At 41.5% G+C, this 20,365-nt stretch overlaps 1 protein-coding gene across 5 annotated transcripts in view; it reads right to left on the reverse strand.

The window, feature by feature from the left end:
* The window catches only part of PDE3A (phosphodiesterase 3A), a 261,580-nt gene that overhangs the window by 130,940 nt on the left and 110,275 nt on the right, over positions 1-20,365 (reverse strand). For all 5 annotated transcript variants that reach the window (XM_025191809.1, XM_025191810.1, XM_014525673.2 and 2 more), the window contains one exon: positions 4,138-4,188. In XM_025191809.1, coding sequence (XP_025047594.1) covers positions 4,138-4,185 — 48 coding nt within the window. In that variant the 5' untranslated portion in view covers positions 4,186-4,188. Of the gene's footprint in view, positions 1-4,137; positions 4,189-20,365 lie in introns of those variants that run through there.

Below are 20,365 nucleotides of genomic sequence, written 5' to 3' on the forward strand. Positions count from 1 at the left end.
CTTTTTGTTAGATCTTAAGTAAAAGATTCATCTTTATTATGCAGTTGGGTTTTTGCTGGTGTCTTAAAGTGGTCCTTCACTGTGCATTAAGTATAATCAGACTGTAATTTATCTCTACATTTGTAAGCATAAGTTCTTGTTAAAACAGTTCTGTATATAATTTTTGCTAGATACGCTAACCATGGAAACTACAGGCAACAAACAACTTAAAATGAGCTATTTAGGATGAAATATCACTACAGCTACAACAAGATTAACAGATCAACAGCGATACTGCCATAGGACATACACAACAGATGCACCAGAACACAGTACCTGATCAGTAACGGGAATGGACTCCCATCTGCGCTTCAGTAAGTACAAAGATTTCCGGCTCATGATTTTGAGTTTGCTTTATCGGTTTTCCCTCTAGATAATGTGAAACCAATGGCAGGAATCTTATTTCTGATTCTTTTGTTCCATTGCTGTAAACTGCAGAGCTCCCAGAGACACAGAAGTTTTGCAAGCTGCAAGGTTGATACTGGTTTTGCCCAAGCTCCTTTCCATTTTTTAAGCGTCTGTCTCCTTATAGTGTCATGACAAACAGAATAGGGAGAGATATCAAGAAAGCCTAGCATTCACTGACAAATTACCTCACAGAAGCATGAAGTAGGTAGACAACACCAGATGCACTCAATCTGAAAATAGCTGTTGCTTAGGAACTGGAAGGGTAAAACGCAGCACCTCAGCTATATATAATTGAAAGCTTTTATATTTAAAGAGAATTAAAATCACTGGACTTGTGTGTTTTGCTCCATTATCATTTCATAATGATAAAAGAAGGACCACAGAGTCCTATGGTTATACCTGTGTGTTCAACAAGCCAAACATGGCTCGATGACAGCATCAAAATTATTTTAACAAGTAATTCCCATCCATGCAATGCCTTAAATAAATGATACACGTAAAGTGTTCTGTGATTCTCCAGTGAAAAATAATTTACAAGTACCAAATAGTATGATATATTTGATCAGCAGGTAATAATTAATATAATCTGCATACTTGAAATGTAAAGGGAGATAATGGTAAAATGAATTCCATTAGGTCACAGTTACCCATATTTTATATATAATATGAGAGAATATATATATACAGATACACACACACTGTCTTGTTGTGCCTAATTCATATTATATATATGAATGAGGCAGTATGGTTTAGTGGGCATCTATCTCAATATACAAAGGTAGAGATATACCAGTGATCTTCATGATTGCAGAGGGAGGAAAAAATAGGAAGTGTAACTTGGAATTATAATTTTGAATTTCTTAGTTTTGTATTGGGATAAGAACTCTAATTCTGTATTAATGTATTTGTATTTAATATTTTGTAAAGAAGTCTGTACAGTGGTACACCCCCCCCACCAAGTTGGAAAAAAAACTTTCCCATTCACATTAAATCACTGTCTGATTCTGATCAGATTTAATAATGTATTTATTATATGGGTTTTTAACTTTAGGTGTTCCCTTGATACCTGAAATTGACCATTCATCTGTTCCTCATAAGGCAACCTTAAAATTCCATCCAACTAGATGAGCTTCATATGCTCTAGTGACTGAAGTTCCAATATCATTAATGAAGGCTGGGAAAGACTAGGGCCTGCCTAGTCTAACCCAAAGAGGGGTAAGCCTTACAAATTAATGAATAAATATTTTTTTGAAAGGTAGAAAGCAACATGACATTGGCAAGAAGTACAGTAGCAGGTTTAGTAATGTAAAATCTTATGTCTTTTACTTGGCATGTTTACTTTTCATTCAACTATGGTGGCAAACAAGGAAATTAACTTCATTCACAATCAGGAATCGCCACAAGTGTAAATGTATTTTATGAACATCCAGCTCTGGCTAGCTAGGCCTTACCCTTTGCTTCATTCCCATAATGAGAAAGCAGAAAAGGAACATATTTTACACGCAAGTCATTGCAAAGTACAAAGCAGTATGGTTTATGCCCCATATCAAACACAAATCAGGGGAAACATGTCCAGTACTTGAAAAAGAATAGATTCTAGCAGAGTAAGAGAGCTTGTGATTTTATTTTAAAGCACGCAGGTTGTTCCAATTCTCTCTCCATTAAGGCACCTGGATAATGTTCCCTAAAAAAAGACAAATCTGAAATCCAGTGCTGTGATTTTTTATTCTTTTTTTATTCTCAAAGAATTAATAGTCTATTGGAGACCTTTTAATTGTACCTGTTTTATGACTGCTCTTTTTTGAAGGAACCTCTCCACTACACTGAACTACCATATGTGATGATTTGCATTTTAAGATTCACCCCCAATAATCAGATTTTATACATGGAAATTTTATAGAAGTATATAATTCTATAAATGTATAGAATGGTCATCTTAACTTCTTCCACCCACCACTGCAGCAGGGAAAGCAAAGGCAGGGGGCAAGTAATGGGGGAGACTAGGGATCCGACCCCCATCCCTTCTTCTTGTCCCCCCCCGCACTTAAATCCCCCTGTCACCTGCACTCCCCAACAATGCCTGCACCCTTGTGACACTTGCTCCCCTTTCTGCCCTTCTCCCCTCCCCTGCCTAGGACATGGAGTACATGGTGGCCCCAGCCCCTGCACAGCTAAAAAGCAGCAGCTGCTGCGGGGGTGACAGCTCAGGCCTCGGCCCCATCACCAAGCCCCAGCACTGAAGCCATGTGCTTCATGCCCCAGGCTGAAGCCACAACTGAGGCTAAACAGTGTGTGTGTGGGGAGGGCTGGCCCCTTGCCTTGTACATGAATTCAAGACAAGGAACTTCTTTTTGCCATGAATCCAATCCCTTGTGTTGCATTTGAGTAAATATGGTATATGGTGTCCAGTTAGGGGTCCAGTTATTCCAATTACATTAATTATTAAGAAGAGATTCCTCTATCTTAGAAAATCAGTAGTGGACAGGTTTCCTTTTATTAAGCTATTGTGAGTAGCCAAAACGGAATTAAATACATAATCTATTTCAAAATGCTATGGTATTCTGCATCAACAGATACAATCACTCCATCATCAATTTAAGCTTTGAAACACCACAGAACTTATCTTTCCTTTTTTTAACAAAAACCTATCAAACACATTTCAATGTGAGAAAGAAAAAAATATGTAAATTCAACAGAGTGGCAGAAACTTTTAACTTCTTGGGGCTTCTTGTTCATGTCTTGTTGCTTCATTTCACATGCAGCCTGTACACCTTCACCAAAAATGCTTAGCAACAATTTACCTTCTCCCCCTCCTCCCGCCGCCCACCACAGACCATTCACTCAGAGTAGACAATATAAACTTTTCCACCTTATTTCCACAAAAATACATATTTGTAGATACCGACTTAATGCCCAGGTGACCTCTCCATTTAGTAATAAGCCAGGACATGTCAACCTCTTCCTCAGGAGGAAGCAACACAGCATAGTTGGCTGACATAGTAAATGCCCTCCAAGCTCCCCCATCCCCTTGAGAAAAAATATGGCTGTACTGAAAGGAACAACAACACTTGCATCTACTTCTGCAAGAAATATTTCACCCTCTCTCTACACTGTAGGAGCACTTTTTAAAATAAGACTCCCATAGGACAGATAAGATAGAATCACCACCTATTTTCTCCAGAAAGACATCTGTCCTCTGTCACACCTTTTTACTTGAAATCTGTTTAGTTTCTGATGTAATGCTAGCAGTGGAATTTAATTTGCACCCAACCCACAGACATACATTAAAAACAATCACTGAATGCTGCTGACACAGGCAGTGGCCTTTTCTAGATCTATTCAGATTGCATTTGAGTTTGAACGAGGATGATATTAATCAAAAGTTGTCACTGTTCTTTACTCTTTGCCCCTATCCTGAAAATATGCATGTGACGGAAATTATTCAAGTAGAAAAGTCTCCTGGGCATCCACAGGATGAATTACTTGAATAAAAAGTTACTCATATACATGTTTACAGAATCAATTTACTAGTTTTCCCTACACTTATTAAACTTAGTGTTTCTAGTTTTCTTAAATTCTGCCATTTCCAGGACAAGATAAAAAGAAAAAGCTGTAACATATGCTGTGAAAATCAGCACCCGCACTAAGCTTACACAAGAGCAAAAAGGGAAAATGTCAGCAGTAACCAACCTGTGATCCTCTGGGTCCTCGTTTATGGTCCCATTCTGAATGTCCCATGAGCTAAAAAGAAGAAAGCATAGGTTAGAGCAAATGATGCCTTATGCTGATTTGCTAAAAGGGAGTTGCATTTTTTGTGTGGTAATTTACAGTTTTTCTTTTAAATTACGTAAGTTTATTATTTTCCGATTTAGTGAATACACTTTCTAGCTATTACTTTTTAAAAAACACAACTCTGAATTTATTATTTGAATTCCACATTTCAACAATCATTAGGACTATATCACACCTACCCCCACACAGGCAAAACAGATTGTGCTCATGGAGGTAAAATTCCCATTGACATAAATTAAGATTTGGCCAGATGCTCAAAAAGGACCTGGCAAGAAACATGCTGATAAATCAATAACCAGATTATCAAGAGCCAAGTTTTGGCAAAATGCCAATGCAAATTTTATACACAGAGAAACTAGCAACTCCAGCAAGTCTATGACAACTAATAAAGTATTTGGATTTACAATACTAAAATACACTATAATACAAAAGCAGAAGTATCCTCCCTGAGAGAGAATGTGTTTAGGTCACTCCACTATTTTAGAGGAAAAGTATTTGTGAATCAGATGAGGTGAGTTCAATGGGCTTTTCTACACTATTTCTGATTTACATTTCTAACTGAAATTAAGATTTGTGATGCTATACAACTGTTTATATAACAGAGTTAAAGCTTCATTTATTTTCTGTGGTCCAAATGCAACTTGTATGACGTATGTCAAGCAAGTGGCACATGGGTACAATCACCAGATGGAGGATGAACAGACTTTGCCATCTGTCCATGCAGCCTCAGTAGAATTAAGCTTCCTGCATTTTCTCCGTTTTACCTTAAAAATTATATATGAACACACTAAAAACACATGGAACCCACATTTGTAGGATTATTTTATAGATTATGGAATCATAAATCGAGGATGTCTTGGGAATTCATTACTATTTTGGACCACTTATGAATATGGTAATTGACCTGTAAATTGTTAATTTACCAATAGGAAGAATAAAGGCGTGTTTCATGTCCAAGCTGACCTTGTGTACTCCAAAAATCAAGAAAACAAGAGCAATTGTCTGTTACTCATACCAGCATAAATGCATTCAAATATATGAATATGCATGTGTAATAGAGCAGGATAAATATAGGGTGAACACTTTAGTTAATTACAACAATCCCAAATCCTTTCATTTAGTCTTCAGTTCTCACAGTTTCTCCCTCTTTCCAAGTCTCTTCCCAAAACATAGTGCCACAACCAGAATTCCTATACCTAATCCAATAGTAGCTAAGCAGGTTTTTACCCTCTTATTCCTTTGTGCACACTGAATACTGAGACCACAGGACAAAATGCTGTAACTCATTTTTTTTAGGAAGCAAAAGGAGGCATGCGCAGAAATTCTTATACACTTCATCAGCTGTTCCTACTCCTTTTCTTCAAAAGGCAACTTCATATTTATGCTGCAATCTATAAACAATAGGGGTGTGCAAAACAGGCAGTATTCAATTCGGATTTGGCCCAAATCAGGGACAGTGATTCGATTAATTTATTCGGATCACTGTCCCAATTTGATTTGGCCGAATCCAAATCTGAAGATTCGATCCTGATTTGGAGAATCAGCGATTCAGCCATAGCCTTAAACGTTTTTTTCTATGTACCTCAAGGTACCAGGTACAGCTTGTGAACACTGCGATGGTGGGCCGCATGGAGTATTCCATAGGAGTGCCCCCTCCCCCCACCCATGTGCTCAACAGCAAAACCAAAAGTTGACCGGAAGTACTTCCAGTCCACTTCTGGGTCCACTGCCAAGTGCGTGGGGGACCCCCCCTCTGTGCCCCCCTGGCTTGGCAATTCAGCACAGGGGACCCTAGGTGTCCCCCCCAGACCCAGGAGGCACCAGTTGTTGAGCCAGGGGGTGGGTCTCCCACATGCTGCCCGGTGGACTCAGAAGTGGACCAGAAGTGCTTCTGGTCCACTGCTGAGCATGCTAAGGACCTCCCCCTCCCCGCACGCTCTCGTGGGACGCTCCATCCGCTCCAGCACTGCAGCATTCACAAGCCACCTGGTACCTTGAGGTACGTAGAAAAAACATTTAAAGCTGTGTCTATGTCCAAATCATTAAATCTCTCCGATTCGATTCGGAAGGTTCTGATTCTATTCGGAGAAATTAAAGGGTCTTCCGATTTGATTCAGATTTGGCTGCTGAATCGGGCCGAATCTCTGCTAAATCGAATCAGTAACCAAAGCTTTGCACAACCCTATAAGCCACCCTTTCATGAGCACAATCACACACTGAGATACCTCAGCCTGAATCTACTCCTGCCCAGCACCTGCAGTTTATTTCAAGCTTGTCTATACAGACCTCCCATTTGCAAGCTACAGCTGGCCATCCACCAACCATGGCCGCTGTGCTACCAATCCGGTACTCCTTACTCCAGTACTCAATATGTAAGCCCCAACTCCCAAACAGCTCAGCCTTCTCTCTGTTGCTAGTTCCCAGTATGCCGCCTCTGACCCTGCTTCTGCTCACAGGCAGTCTCTGACTTCCTCATAAGCCAGGTTTCCCCAGACTCTGGCAGTACTTCCTTTTCAGGTACTGAATGGATTCTAAAGTTCTCTCCTGGCTAGATGCCAGCAGTCATTTTGGCAAATTTTATTAGCAAACATCTGTGACTCCTAATAGCAAACTTAAGCATCCTTATGCATTTCAATAATCTGCTATGCTATCACAAAAGAAATCTTTTCGTTGCTGCCATAACTGTTTCCACAATGCATGGTGTCCATAACAAATATTGATCTTTTTCTACACTTCAGATATTTTTTTGTATTAATACACTTTGCAAAACACAGTGGTGCATCTGCTGGCAGGAAATAGAAATTCCAGTTTAAGAGACTTGTATAATTATAGAGCACTGCATTGCTTGTAAACAAATGTATAGTCCTAGAAGTTGCACTTACAAAATCAACACTATTTTCTTTTATAAGTGCCTGCATTAATATTTTGTTTTTCCTCAAAATACAGAATACTGATTTTTTTCCCCTCTTCTCTGAAGCTGAAACTATTTTTGTTCACATCTTGTCCCAAAGAAAACAAAACAAGAAAAAATAATCACTCCTGTTCAAAGGCCTTGAGTTTTATAAAAATGTACAAATGAAGTAGCTATAGCACAACTTTCCATAATGCTTCTGCAAGTGTGGTACCTTTTTATAATGACTACAATGGACCAATAGACTAGATGCCACATTGTTTACCTCTGTAAGTCACACTTTGCGAGATAAGTTCCAAAGCTTGAAAAGATTTCCTTTCAATAGGCAATCAGTGAGTGCTCAAATATAATACATAGAAAACCAGCAAAGCAATTATGCTAGACTATCAAACTGCTCAAAATTCATTGTGTCTACAAGCTTAACAGAAATCAGGATGAAGAAAATGAAACAGCTTTTAAAATGACACAGTCAGAAAAATGCAGAGCCTGGATTAGTCTATTTTAATCTTTTTATATTTTAACAAGTGATGTAAATACAGCTTTTATTTGATCAGTGCATAGTAGAAAATGAAGATATATACATAAGAATGGATTTTTAAGTGGCAGGATGCAAGTTTATAAACTTCAGTGTTAAAGGATAGGTTTATTCCCAACTCCTCTTTCAAAAAGCTGCTATATTGGATGCAGAATTGGATCCAGTAGAAGGCCAAGGGGCTCTTAAGCCAGACAGCTACAGTACAAGGGCTGGTCAAACTCACCATGATGAAATAAATGTTTCATTCCTCACCACTTCCTCTCAAGCAATGGGAAAACAAATATACAAAGAACGTGAAGCACAATCTGCCAACGCTTACCATTTCTGTTAGTCTCACAGGGAGGTCAGTCCCTTCTGAATCTTGAACCCAAATATACCCCAGATGCTAGCCATTTGGCCACGTTCACACAAGCATGCACATGTGTTTTGAAGCACCTCAAAGGTATTCCGGTTTCATTGGCTAAGTTCAGAAAGTCAAAAAGCCTGAAGATGAATCATTTCAATTAGTTTAAGCTGCAAAGATTGAACCAATAAGCAAGTAAAGACATTCACTTTTGATTCCAGAAATGCAGCCACATGCCTGCAGTGGCCCAAGCCAGAAGCTGGGGGACACTAGAGCATGCCTCCCTGCTCTGCTGGAGCACACAGCTTGGGCCAAGGCTAGCCCACCTACCCTGCAAAGCATCCCAAAATGCTGGGGGACTGTGAGTTAACTTGAATTGGGAGGATATCTGAGATAGAAGCGCAATAAATTGACCTAATATAAATCGATTAAGTCTGATACTACATCCATCCATGTTTATCTTAAACTGGTTTTAGGCATTTTGAAAGCAGTTTATGAGCAACTAAACTTCTGTTGTGTTACAGATTTGAACCAGTTTCCAATCACTTATATCAGTTTGTGTGTAATTTCTTTCCCTGGTCACTGTGATGAGAGGTGGGATCTTTAAATAAATGGTGTGCACTTTCTGGCTTTTTTTATGGATGGGATTTTTTTTTTTTTTTAATGGAATTCATGGTTCATAGGCAGACAAGGTTCCTTGGGTGAATTTGATATCTTTTATTAGACCAACCTAAATCGTTGGAGAATAGTTATTAAGCAAGCTTTCGTGTTCAAAAACCCTTCGTCAGGCTAAGGAAGTTTCAGCAGTTGGTGTGTGCTCTTCTTGGATGGTTCATTGGCAAGAGTTTTTAATGACTTCTTTCACAGGCTGCCTGTAAATTTACAGACAGTTAGCAACCATGTCTTGGAGGCTGTGCTGGTAAAATGTGAAAAAGCACTATATAATTTGACTTCCACATCCAGAAAGGGAGGAATCTTCATTCACCCAAAAGATTAGACCATAAATAGCCTGGTAAACCAGCTCTAACACAACATCAGCTATTGGGCAAGGCCAAGACAGCTTTCAACAGTAAGAACATTTGTTTTGTATAGAGAAATGCTTGAAAGTATAAGGCGAGGAAAAAGGTTTTAACTAAAGGCAATTGACCCTCTCAGCCCTGCAAACTGGTTAATGAATATTCAGGACAACATAGAGACACTACCACCACCCCCTGTCCAGGCATGGCCCTTGTTTATGGCAGAGGGAAGAGTAAAGGAGAAGGGTTAGCAGTCTTTTTCATCTAGGCCTCCAGACAGCAGCTCAGAAATCTCTCACACTGAGGAAGGAAGAAGCATGTACATTTGTTTCATACAAACGCTCTTAAAACAGCCAAAATAACGCAAAACTAACAGATTATGAAAGGGAAAAACATATTCTGAATTGGTGCAGGAGGTTAGAGTAGTTGACCCTTGAGGTTTCTTCTGTGATTCCTATTTAAAAAGTAGAGAGAAATTTAGAGCAAAAACAAGAAGAGCAAAAACTGTCCCAACTCATGGTGTTTTTTTTTCCTGGGGACTTATTTTATGCTTTCATTAGGGATACTAGTTAAGTCTCTAGTCTAGCCTTAATATGAACCAACCGCTTAAAATGTAAATCAAAAGTAAATACAATATAATCTGTCAAAAGCAAAGAAGACAATAAAAACAGTATTATGGTTGTTGAAGCATTATGAAGCATACTGAAGAAAACGTAAATGTAAATATAACATTACCAATTATCACCATTTAATGTACAATATTCAGTATACATTTTACAAGTCCCAGCATGTGGAAGCATATGATTAGGTGGGGAATCTTGGCTCTCATTAAAACAGAAGAAAATAAATAGTTCTAATCAGCATGAAAAGAGGGGAAAGCTTAAGAAGGTGATTTAAATGCATTCTAAAGGTTTAGAAACTAGAAAATAAAGATCTTTAAATGATTAGGTGCTTTTAAAAAAATAGTTTTACGTTTTTTGAATGCTTGGAACTGCAAATATACAAAGAAAGTGGAGCACTTATATTATGAATATCTTCATAGTTTGGGTAATTATACTTACATTTTTGGAATGGGAGAGGGCCCCCACAGAAACATTATGTAGCAGAAGTTTGCAAGTGCAAGCTGGTTTATTTAAGCAACAACTCTAACACATAACCTGTTGGAGCTTTTTGAGGGGGAATGAGCAGATGCTTTGGTGTTAACTGCTTCTGAGCACTAATAAAAAGTACTAAAATTGTGTGTTTAAAAGACTTCAAACTACTTTATAACATGCAAGGAGGCAGAAGATAAGATTTTGTTATGTAATACCTTTCCTGTTAATATCTATTGAGTTTTCAGAAGTTCCGTATCTAATCAAGGGGGGTCTATTCTTCTACATTTCTTTTAGATATAGTCACACAGCCACATATACACACACATATATATATATTTTTTTTTTTTTTTTTTTTATATGTATATCTCTATATCTACACACACACACAAGTTATATTTGTGGAGTACATATATAATTTACATAAACTTAGGCATGTAACAGAAAACTGGTATGATGTGTATAATGCAGAGTTCACTGAAATAAATAGATGTCTGTCTATTCAGTGGGTTTTGCATGGGAGGGCTGTCACACATTCTTAATAAAATTGTTTAGGTTATAAGAAAAACTCCACCATTTTTCACCCCTGAATGAAAAGATTCAGACTTTTAAATCAGAACTGGATTCTTAACTTTCTATCCTACTTGGTGTAAATCAGAAGACATCTCTCCTTCCCTAACAAGCAAGTTAAAGCAAGTATAAATGAAAAAGATTGGGAAAGCTGGGGAACAGCTTCTCAGAGTATTCATAAAAGGGAACTATATACTATTATTTCCTGCCTTCTTCATTCTCTGGTAGGTTATTTTTCTACATAGATAATTCATGGCGACATTTTGAAAAATTTCTAGAGGCGATTGAGGACAGTTAGATTGCACAAGTAGTTTTATTTGTTGTTGTTTTTTTCTTGGAAACAAGTAATAGACCAGCCAATGAAATATCGAAGATTTTCACAGCTGGGAAAAAGCCAGAAGTTACAGCTCACAATTTGAGCTCACTCTAATTTGGAAAACGGTGCTCAATATAGGGATGTGCTGACTATATGTGGGAGGAATTTTAAGTACTTTGATTTTTCCATTTTCAAAACACGTGTGGCACATCCCTCTCTGGCCAAACCTCAGAAGACTGGGTTGAAATAGCCTAAAGATGTAAATCATTATATTTCCACTAGGTATTATTATATAGCAAATTGTACAATGATTGTTGCCCACTGTGATGTGTAGTCATATGACAATCATTTTATTGAAATGATATTATGCTGTTTTTGTACCATATTTTCATTGTAATAAAGAAAAATGCTTTCTTCCAGTGGAATGCTTCATTATATGGAAAACAAAGCCTTTTCAGCAACCATTCACAACTTCCCATGGTTTTATGCTGGGTTGTACGGTCAGCTTTAGACACAAGGAAAAACCAAGTCCCTCTCTCCCATGCCTCCTACCTTTTCAGTTCACATTTTTGCCTCATATATTCCTTTAGCACTAGGACTGGAACAGGAGCAGCTCCGTAAACATTTTTTCCCAATAGCACGGAGCCTTGCAAAGCAGTAAGGTCACATTTGGTTTAAAAAAACCAAAGAGAAACCTTTTAGCTACTACTTAGTCAAAAACAGATTCTTCAAAAGTTTGAGGGCTGCTGGATAACAGTTGGAGATGGGGAAGTGATTTAAGAGTGAGTGGGAAATAGAGGATAGAAATTTAGTTTGGAAAAACACACCATTGCTTCATGTTGAACATTTATACTTGGCAACAGTGGTAATGTAGAAGAATCATCCTGGAGAGTTACTTCATGGCAACTTTCCCCTGTAGAACAAGTGCCGAGTGGGCTGTTTATTTAAGAGAGCACTTAGAAACAGGTATCATAATGACACTGGAAGCTACTGATGTTATATCTCATTGGTGTTGGCTAACCATTATGGTCTGGCTTCTAGGCATGCCAAGGTCAAACAATTAATCACCATCACCACAATAGAGCGTGCAAAGCAGTGCAAAAATATAAGAGTCTTCAAGCAGATGGTGATTTGGACATTGGACAGTAGGGTCCATAGGAAAAGTAAATCTCTCAGCAACTAAATAATAAATGAGATGTTAGCTGAAGCACATGAAGAACAACATAAAAGGAAACAACCAAAAAAATCCTAGGTTAATAGTGATGAAACTGTCCCAAGCACATAATCATGGACTCCATTTCAAAGGAATAAAAAGAATGAGATCATATCTGGCAGTGGAAAAGAAGGCAAAAGAAACTACATTTTTAAGGATTTTTCTCATGGCAGTGTATGACCTTTTATAATACTTCTAGACAAACTGTGTTTGACTTCTTTAGGAATCCTGGCTTCAATGCTCTGGGACAAAAGAAACTAAATATATAAGTGAGGCCAATTGGAACTGGCATCAACGTAATCTATAGAGAGGCCATCTTGCACCTATTGTTCCATATTTTATTAAAACAAATATGCTTAATTTCCTACAGTTTATAGGTTTTACTGGGGAAAAAAGAGAAGTATAGCTTGAGGAGACCACCCACCTCACCAATATTTTTTTATGGATGGGATTTAAAAAAAAATGGAATTCATGGTTCATAGGCAAGCAATGCAGTGCTCGGGGTGGGGGGGGGCACCCCCCCAACCTTTATAATTTGCCACAAACTGTCTTCCATATCAATGATAATATTGAAAGAAAAACCTAGATTTTCCTAATATTTTTAGTAGCATCATTCTGCAATTAAATTAATTGGTTTCTATATCAGAACAGACTTAAAATACACCATCTCTTGGAGGACTGACCCTGAAAAAAATACACCACTCACAGAAAAAAAAATACTGCCATAATTTATTTGGAAGCAACAGTTTATTCTTAACAATCTGAGGATATAATATGCCACAGAGCCAGAGAGATACTGGTATTTGCAGATGCAGAATAGATTTTGTTTATTTCTGGACTGCTGCATGGTTCCTTGTTGACAACGTTTTTAGGCTGTGGGCTAGATGCTACAGTTGGGGTCAGAGGCGGGAGAGAGGGTAGGCATTAGGACCCAGCCAATATTGCTGATTTTTCCCATGGTGGCATGACGAAAGTACCCACCGCTGCTTTTCCTCATGGCATCAACTGACTGAAGCCCTCTGCCTTAAACAGATACCCAGTCAATGGGTTTTCAATTTTTAATCAAAGTATTCACCTAAAGACTCCATTCACTTATTGTGTGCAACTGAAGACCACAACATGAGTGAGGAAAACCAATGTTTGTGTTGTTCAAGCTGAGACAAAGCAAATGAGAACACAAACTTTCTGACATGGCAATAGCTGTGGTACTGAGAAGGGTCCTCTGTAAAGGGAAAACTCATAGCTTCTCTGAGCTGATGGAAAAGACATGAAAATGAGCTGTTAGAAATGTGAAATCATAATGGAAAAGAGGAAAAAAGTTACCATTTTAAACATTTGGTCACTATTCAAAGTGGATAAGTTACCATAGTTCAAATGTACATATGTACCCAGGAGCATGGCCACCTCTTCTTGTGGGGTCTGCTCCCTACTGGGGTCTCTGGTACACCAGCTAGAGGAGCTCCAGGCCACAGTCCAGAGACTGCATGCCATCAGGGACTGTGAGCAGGAAACTGACTCCTACTGCTAGGCCCTTCTCCCCCAGGAAGCGGAGGGTAGACCAGTCTTCCTCCAGGACAAGGGAGGACTCGGGGTTGGACCAAGGTGGTCAAGAGCACCAAGGCCTGCTGCACCAAGGCCCCTACCCTGCTGGAGCTATGCAACAGGTACCAACCTCTTGCAGCCCCAGCAGAGCCTGCTGGAGTTGCCAGCTCCCGCAGGCAACATGGGTACTACTGTAGCTACTGCCCCTGCTCTCCTCAAGACAAAATGCAAAGTGTTTGTCATGGGAGACTCCATCCTGAGGGGGGACTGAGGGGGCAATCTGCCGCTCCGACCTCTTAGCCCGGGAAGTCTGCTACTTCCCAGAAGCCCGCATGCGAGACATTGTGGAGAAGATCCCTAAACACCTCCATCCCACTGACCACTATCCCATGCTCCTTATCCATGTGGGCACCAATGACACGGCTCGGAGCACTCCCAGCCAGGTCATGAGGTGCTACAGGGATTTGGGAGAGGGGCTAAAGAGTCTGGAGGCATAGGTGATGTTTTCTTCGATCCTCCCAGTCCAGGCTACGGGCTGAGGAGGATCCAGGTAGTGAACCAAAGACTGCGGCGCTGGTGTCATCAAGAAGGCAATGGCTTCCATGACCACAGTCCACTCTTTGGTGAGAGAGGCAGTGAGCTGCTGGGAAGGGATGGCCTCCACCTCTCTCCACTGAGGAGGAGGCTCTTCTCAGCCAGACTGGCTGACCTGCTCCACTGGGCTTTAAACTAAGCCCGCCAGGGGAAGCCACTGTTGGCCCGCTGAGCAACCCTTCGAAAGCCAGCAGGCCAGGGCACTTAAGGGAGCCCACCCCTGCCCCAGCCCTGGAACAAACTGTAGGCAAGGCTAGGACCCTCAAGGGGACACATGCGTGCCTATACACAAATGCCAGGAGCTTGGGGAATAAACAGGAGGAACTTGTTCTCCTGCTTACTGCAAATAATTATGATGTCATAGGGATAACGGAGACCTGGTGGGACTCCACCCATGACTGGACCATGGGTATAAATGGCTATACACTGTACAGGAGAGATCGAGTAGACAAAAGGGGCGGGGGCATAGCTCTCTATGTCAAGGAGAGCTATGCATCCCTGCAAGCCGACATTGGCAACCAGGGTAGACGGCTGGAGACCTTCTAGGTTAAAATCCATGGGGAACACGGCACAGGAGACATGATGGTGGGAGTCTACTACAGACCTCTGACCCAAAGTCAAGAGCTTGACGAGGAGTTCGCCAGGGAATTGGCTGAGGCTGCATGCTCCAAGTCCATGGTTGTTATGGGAGACTTTAAGTACCCAGACATCTCCTGGGAGGAGCGCTCAGCCAAATCTGAGTGGTTGCAAAGCTCTCTCTCATGAGCGGATGACCTCTATCTGATGCAGAAAGTCTACGGCCAACAAGAGGTAAAGTGCTGCTCGACCTTGTACTGGCAATTGGGGGCGACCTAATCAGTGACCTAATGACTACAGGGAAGCTGGGTGACAGCAACCATGAGCAGATCACCTTCACCATCTGCCGCAAAGCTGGCAAGTCAGTCAGCAATACAGAAGTCCTCAACTTCAGGAAAGCTGACTTTGACAAGCTCAGGAGGCTTGTCAGTGAGGTCCTGAAGGGCCACAACCCAAAGGGGAGGGGAGTTCAGGATGAGTGGTTGCTCCTCAAGGGAGCAATCCTGCACGCGCAAGCAAAGTGTATCCCGTCTAGGAGGAAAGGCAGCAAAAGGGCACAGCAGCCCCTTGGCTCTCCAGGGAACTAGCAGACCTCCTGCGGCTGAAAAGAAAGGCCTACAAAGAACGGAGGACAGGATCCACCTCCAAGGAGGAATATTCCGCACTGATCCAGTCCTGCAGGGAGCAAACTAGGAAAGTCAAGGCTGTGATGGAACTCCAGCTAGCTACAAGTATCAAGGACAATAAAAAGTCCTTTTTTAGATATGTGGGGAACCAGAGGAAAAGCAAGGGCAACATTGGACCCCTGCTAAACCAGATGGGACAACTGACAACCGACACCCAGGAAAAAGCCAACCTATATAAATAGGTACTTTGCATCGGTCTTTCATCAGTCCCATGGGACGCCCCAGCCCACTATGGGACAGAGGCCTGGGTGAGGGAGATTCCCTGCCCTCCATCAATGCTGACCTCGTGAAGGAACACCTTGAGAGGCTGGACATCTTCAAGTCAGTTGACCCTGACAATCTATAGCCCAGGGTATTCAAGGAGCTGGCTAGTGTCATAGCCCAGCCTCTGGCATGGATCGAGAACTCCTGGTGCTCTGGTGAAGTGCCTGAAGATTGGAAGGAGGCCAATGTGGTGCCTATCTTCAAGAAAGGGAGGAAAGTTGATCTGGCAAACAACTGGCCCACCAGCCTGACCTCTATCCTGGGGAAGCTCTTAGAAAAGATTATTAAAGAGGCCATTCTTAACAGAGTGGCTGACAGCAACATCCTGAGGGATAGCCAGCAGGGGTTTATTGCGGGTAAGCCTTCCTTGACCAATCTTATCTCCTTTTATGACCAGGCGACCTATCACCCAGACAAGGGAGACGAGATTAATGTCATATATCTTGACTTCCAAAAAGCCTTTGATTTGGTATCCCATGATCACCTCTTGGCAAAACTGGCCAACTGTGGCCTTGGGTCCACCAAGATCCACCGGCTGGGGAATTAGCTCCGTGGTCAGACGCAGAGGGTGGTGGTTGACGGAAGTCAATCGTCATGGTTCCCTGTGACCAGTGGGGTCCCCCAAGGCTCTGTCCTTGGACCTGTATTGTTCAACATCTTCATTAATGAAGTGGATTTTTGAGTCAGAAGTGGACTGGCCAGGTTCGCCAATGATACCAAACTCTGGGGTAAAGCATCCACACCTGAGGACAGGAGGGTGATCCAGGCTGAACTTGACAGGCTCAGTAAATGGGCAAATGAGAACCTGATGGTGTTTAACACCAAAAAATGCAAGGTTCTCCACCTTGGGAGGAAAAACCTGCAGCATCCTTATAGGCTTGGCAGTGCTACGCTGGTTAGCACTACGGATGAAAGGGACGTGGGGGTCATGACTAACCACAAGATTAATATGAGCCTTCAATGTGATGCTGCGGCTAGTAAAGCAAGCAAAACGCTGGCTTGCATCCACAGATGCTTCTCAAGCAAATCCTGGGATGTCATTCTCCCGTTGTACTTGGCCTTGGTACATCCAGTTTTGGACTCCACAATTCAAAAAGGATGTGGAGAAGCTGGAGAGAGTCCAGAGAAGAGCCACACACATGATCAGAGGTCAGGAAAACAGATCTTACGACGACAGGCTGAAAGCTATGGGACTCTTTAGCCTGGAAAAGCACAGGCTCAGGGGCGATCTGATGGCCACCTATAAGTTTATCAGGTGTGTTCACCAGGATCTGGGGGAATGACTGTTCACCAGAGCACCCCAAGGGATGACAAGGTCGAACAGTTATAAACTCATGCAAGACCATTTCAGGCTGGACATAAGGAAGAATTTCTTCACTGTCCGAGCCCCCAACGTCTGGAATAGCCTGCCACCGGAGGTGGTTCATGCACCTATATTGAATGCCTTCAAGAGAAATTTGGATGCTTATCTTGCTGGGATCCTAAGACCCCAGCTGACTTCCTGCCCCTTGGGCAGGGGGCTGGACTCGATGATCTTCAGAGGTCCCTTCCAGCCCTAATGTCTATGAAATCTATGAAATATTCAAGTCCATGTCTGTACAATTAGCGTGTTAAAAAGGGGCAGACATTTTTAAAAAAATTATTTATATCTATGTTTTTCCACAGAGAACCATCAATTCCGTGCTAAGAAATACAATAGTCAGAGTACTGACACTGTCATAGAATGGACCAAATTATGAATCTACCACAATGAAATGCAGATCAGTCAGGAAAAATCATTTTTGTCATCTAAACTAACAACAAAGTCAAACACCTTTCTTCTCCAAGGAATCTGTTCTGTGGAATCAGTGTGAGTTCCATTATTTGTGCTCCCTCTGACACAAAAGTACATGCCACTAAGCATATATCTTTTCACATTTAATTCACAACTCTCACTATTTAGCACAAAATCCAGTTCTTCTCTTGAGACAGTTATACTTGTCACTTGTGAGGCTTCAGATACCTTATACAAACAACGAGTTATCGTATTGACTCAAATACAAGACAATCATAATCCAAATGGGAAAAAAGGCCTCACACTTGCATACAAGAAAACCTCATTAAATACAATGTCTATTGTTAAATTGCTGTCAAAAATAGCATGTGCTCAGTAATGGAAACCAAGTATGAAGTTGATTAAATGCTGCCAACACAAAGAATGACAATAAAGCACATGACCCATATTAGGCAAATGTGCTGATGGGAAACTACAAGGCTAAATTAGTGCAAATCATATCAATAAGTTATATGGTAATGCCCATTAAGCACAGTGCTCCTCAGCACCGACTCTTTTTCAAGTCATGGTGAACCACATTGCATACATTTTTACTTCCTCTTCACTCCTACAGTTGAGCTGTGCCTTTCCCATTTCCCATGATTCCTGTTTCTTCAGCAGCCTTATATGTTTGGTAAATGCCATCAAATATAGCCCCAAACGGTTGATCCAGAATTCCTCCGCTGGCCCCTCTCTCAGCCTATCACATATGATTAGTATAACTGTACCCTGTATGCGGGGGAGTCACACCAGGTTGTCCTGTTTGTCATCTGCATATAAATTTTTGGAGCATCCCAGGACTCATAACAAGAACACCCAGTTCCAGTCATTAGAGGAGGGCCAATTAGCAAATGGATCCTTCGTGGGGTGTATATAGAGTACACACACAAACTGAGCAGTGCTGAGCTGTGGAGTCACCATGACTTGAAATGCTGGTGACTGGTGGGACCCAGCCCAATAAACTATATGGTAAATCATAAGCCTTTTAGCTTTGAACTAATATCACACATAGTTTGCACTATATATATGAGTAGGTACAAAATGCTGTTGTAAAAATGTGTTTCTGGAGTACCTATTGTAAAACTTGCAGCAGTTTCAAAACAGGTAAGCTGCATCAATTCTGAATGAACTAAGTCTATGAGTACTATATACAAAATATTACAGCTATGCTTAGTTCAAAGTCAGTCAAATTTGCACCTCATTTCCATGTGCTCAGGGAGAGCAGGATCTAACAATAAGAAGAGGGAGAAGGAACTATAGGGGGAAAAAGTTGGGGGGCAGAGGGCAAGGGGGCCACCTGACCCCCCAATGTATTTTCCCTGCTGTAGCAGTGGGAGGGTGACAAATTCAAGGCAAACGTCCAATAACTGAATTCTGTAACTGGAAAATAATAATAAATTGATACTTTTTCCAGTTATATAATCTAAATATTGGTGGGTCATCTTATATTGAGTAAATATGGTAATTTTCTGTATAGTAATTGAGAGTCATTCAAAGCACAATGAGTTAACAAAAGCTTTTAAATGGACCCTGGATAACTTGGCTGATTCACCAACAAAACTAATCCAAAAGATGAGAGTTCACAAGCAAGTTAAAATGTTCTGGAGTTTGGCCTGGGTGAATATGAACCAAAACCATTAACTGAAATCGCATCACTTTTTGTAGCCCATATGAAATGAGTTTTCTTCCTTCAAGTTCTAGTGGATAAGTATCTACATTATAAAACCACCTTTGGTCTACTTATTTTTATTGGTGGTCTCAGTAGGAAACTCAGGACCAAATGAGTATGAAAGTTAAACCTGCAGAAATACTTCCCCGAGGAAAGAACTGAGCCATATTAGCAAGGCAATTTCGATCCTCCTGCTGTGTACATTATATTTCCACTGTACATAGAGGACTTACGTTGCCCAGAGCCACCAACCCAGAACCTTTCATAGGATCTAAAGTTTATGTCCAAAAAGGAAGGAAGGAAGGAAGGAAGGAAGGAAGGACTTTTGACTTTGACTTTTAACAACTTTATTTCACAAAAGATCAGGTACAGAAAGCAAAAAACCATCAAACCACACCAAAGAGAAACCATTCCAGGACATTCAGAACATCACACCGTGACAAACACCTTCGCAGTAGTACACATCATGTCTAACATGCTATATATAGCCCTCGAGAAACGAACAATTCCACCCTTCCCTGTCCCATAGTACACGTACAAAAACCTTCAACTTCTCACCCCGAGAAAATAAACAAAAGCAGCCTGGTGAGGGCCCAGGGCACGGCACAAGCCGGAAGCTACAGTCCGCCACCGCGCCCACCCGGTCGCCCAGACCGGTCAAGACATCAGAGCACGTATTTGAGATGGCCGTCCTCCACGTGGCACAGCGCTCCCTCAAGGGCCCAAAGTGCCTCGAAGGCGGGCACCCCCCGCCGGAGCACAGCGTGCTCAAACTCCAGCGAGAGGCACGCCCGCACTAGGAGGCCAAAGAGCCGCAGGGTATCGTCTGAGCCGGTGCCGGCGGCTCTTGAGGACGGCCATCTTGGCCTGGCCCAACAAGAAGTTGGCCAGGCAGATGGCGCCCCGCTCGGCCGCCCGGTACGGGTAGGAGCATACGTAGGTGGTCTCTGAGAGGCTCCTGCCCAGCGCCCGCAGTGGCGGCTCGAG

The sequence above is a fragment of the Alligator sinensis genome, unplaced genomic scaffold (assembly GCF_000455745.1).
Source record: "Alligator sinensis unplaced genomic scaffold, ASM45574v1 scaffold1155_1, whole genome shotgun sequence".
In the NCBI taxonomy this organism is placed as follows: domain Eukaryota; kingdom Metazoa; phylum Chordata; order Crocodylia; family Alligatoridae; genus Alligator; species Alligator sinensis.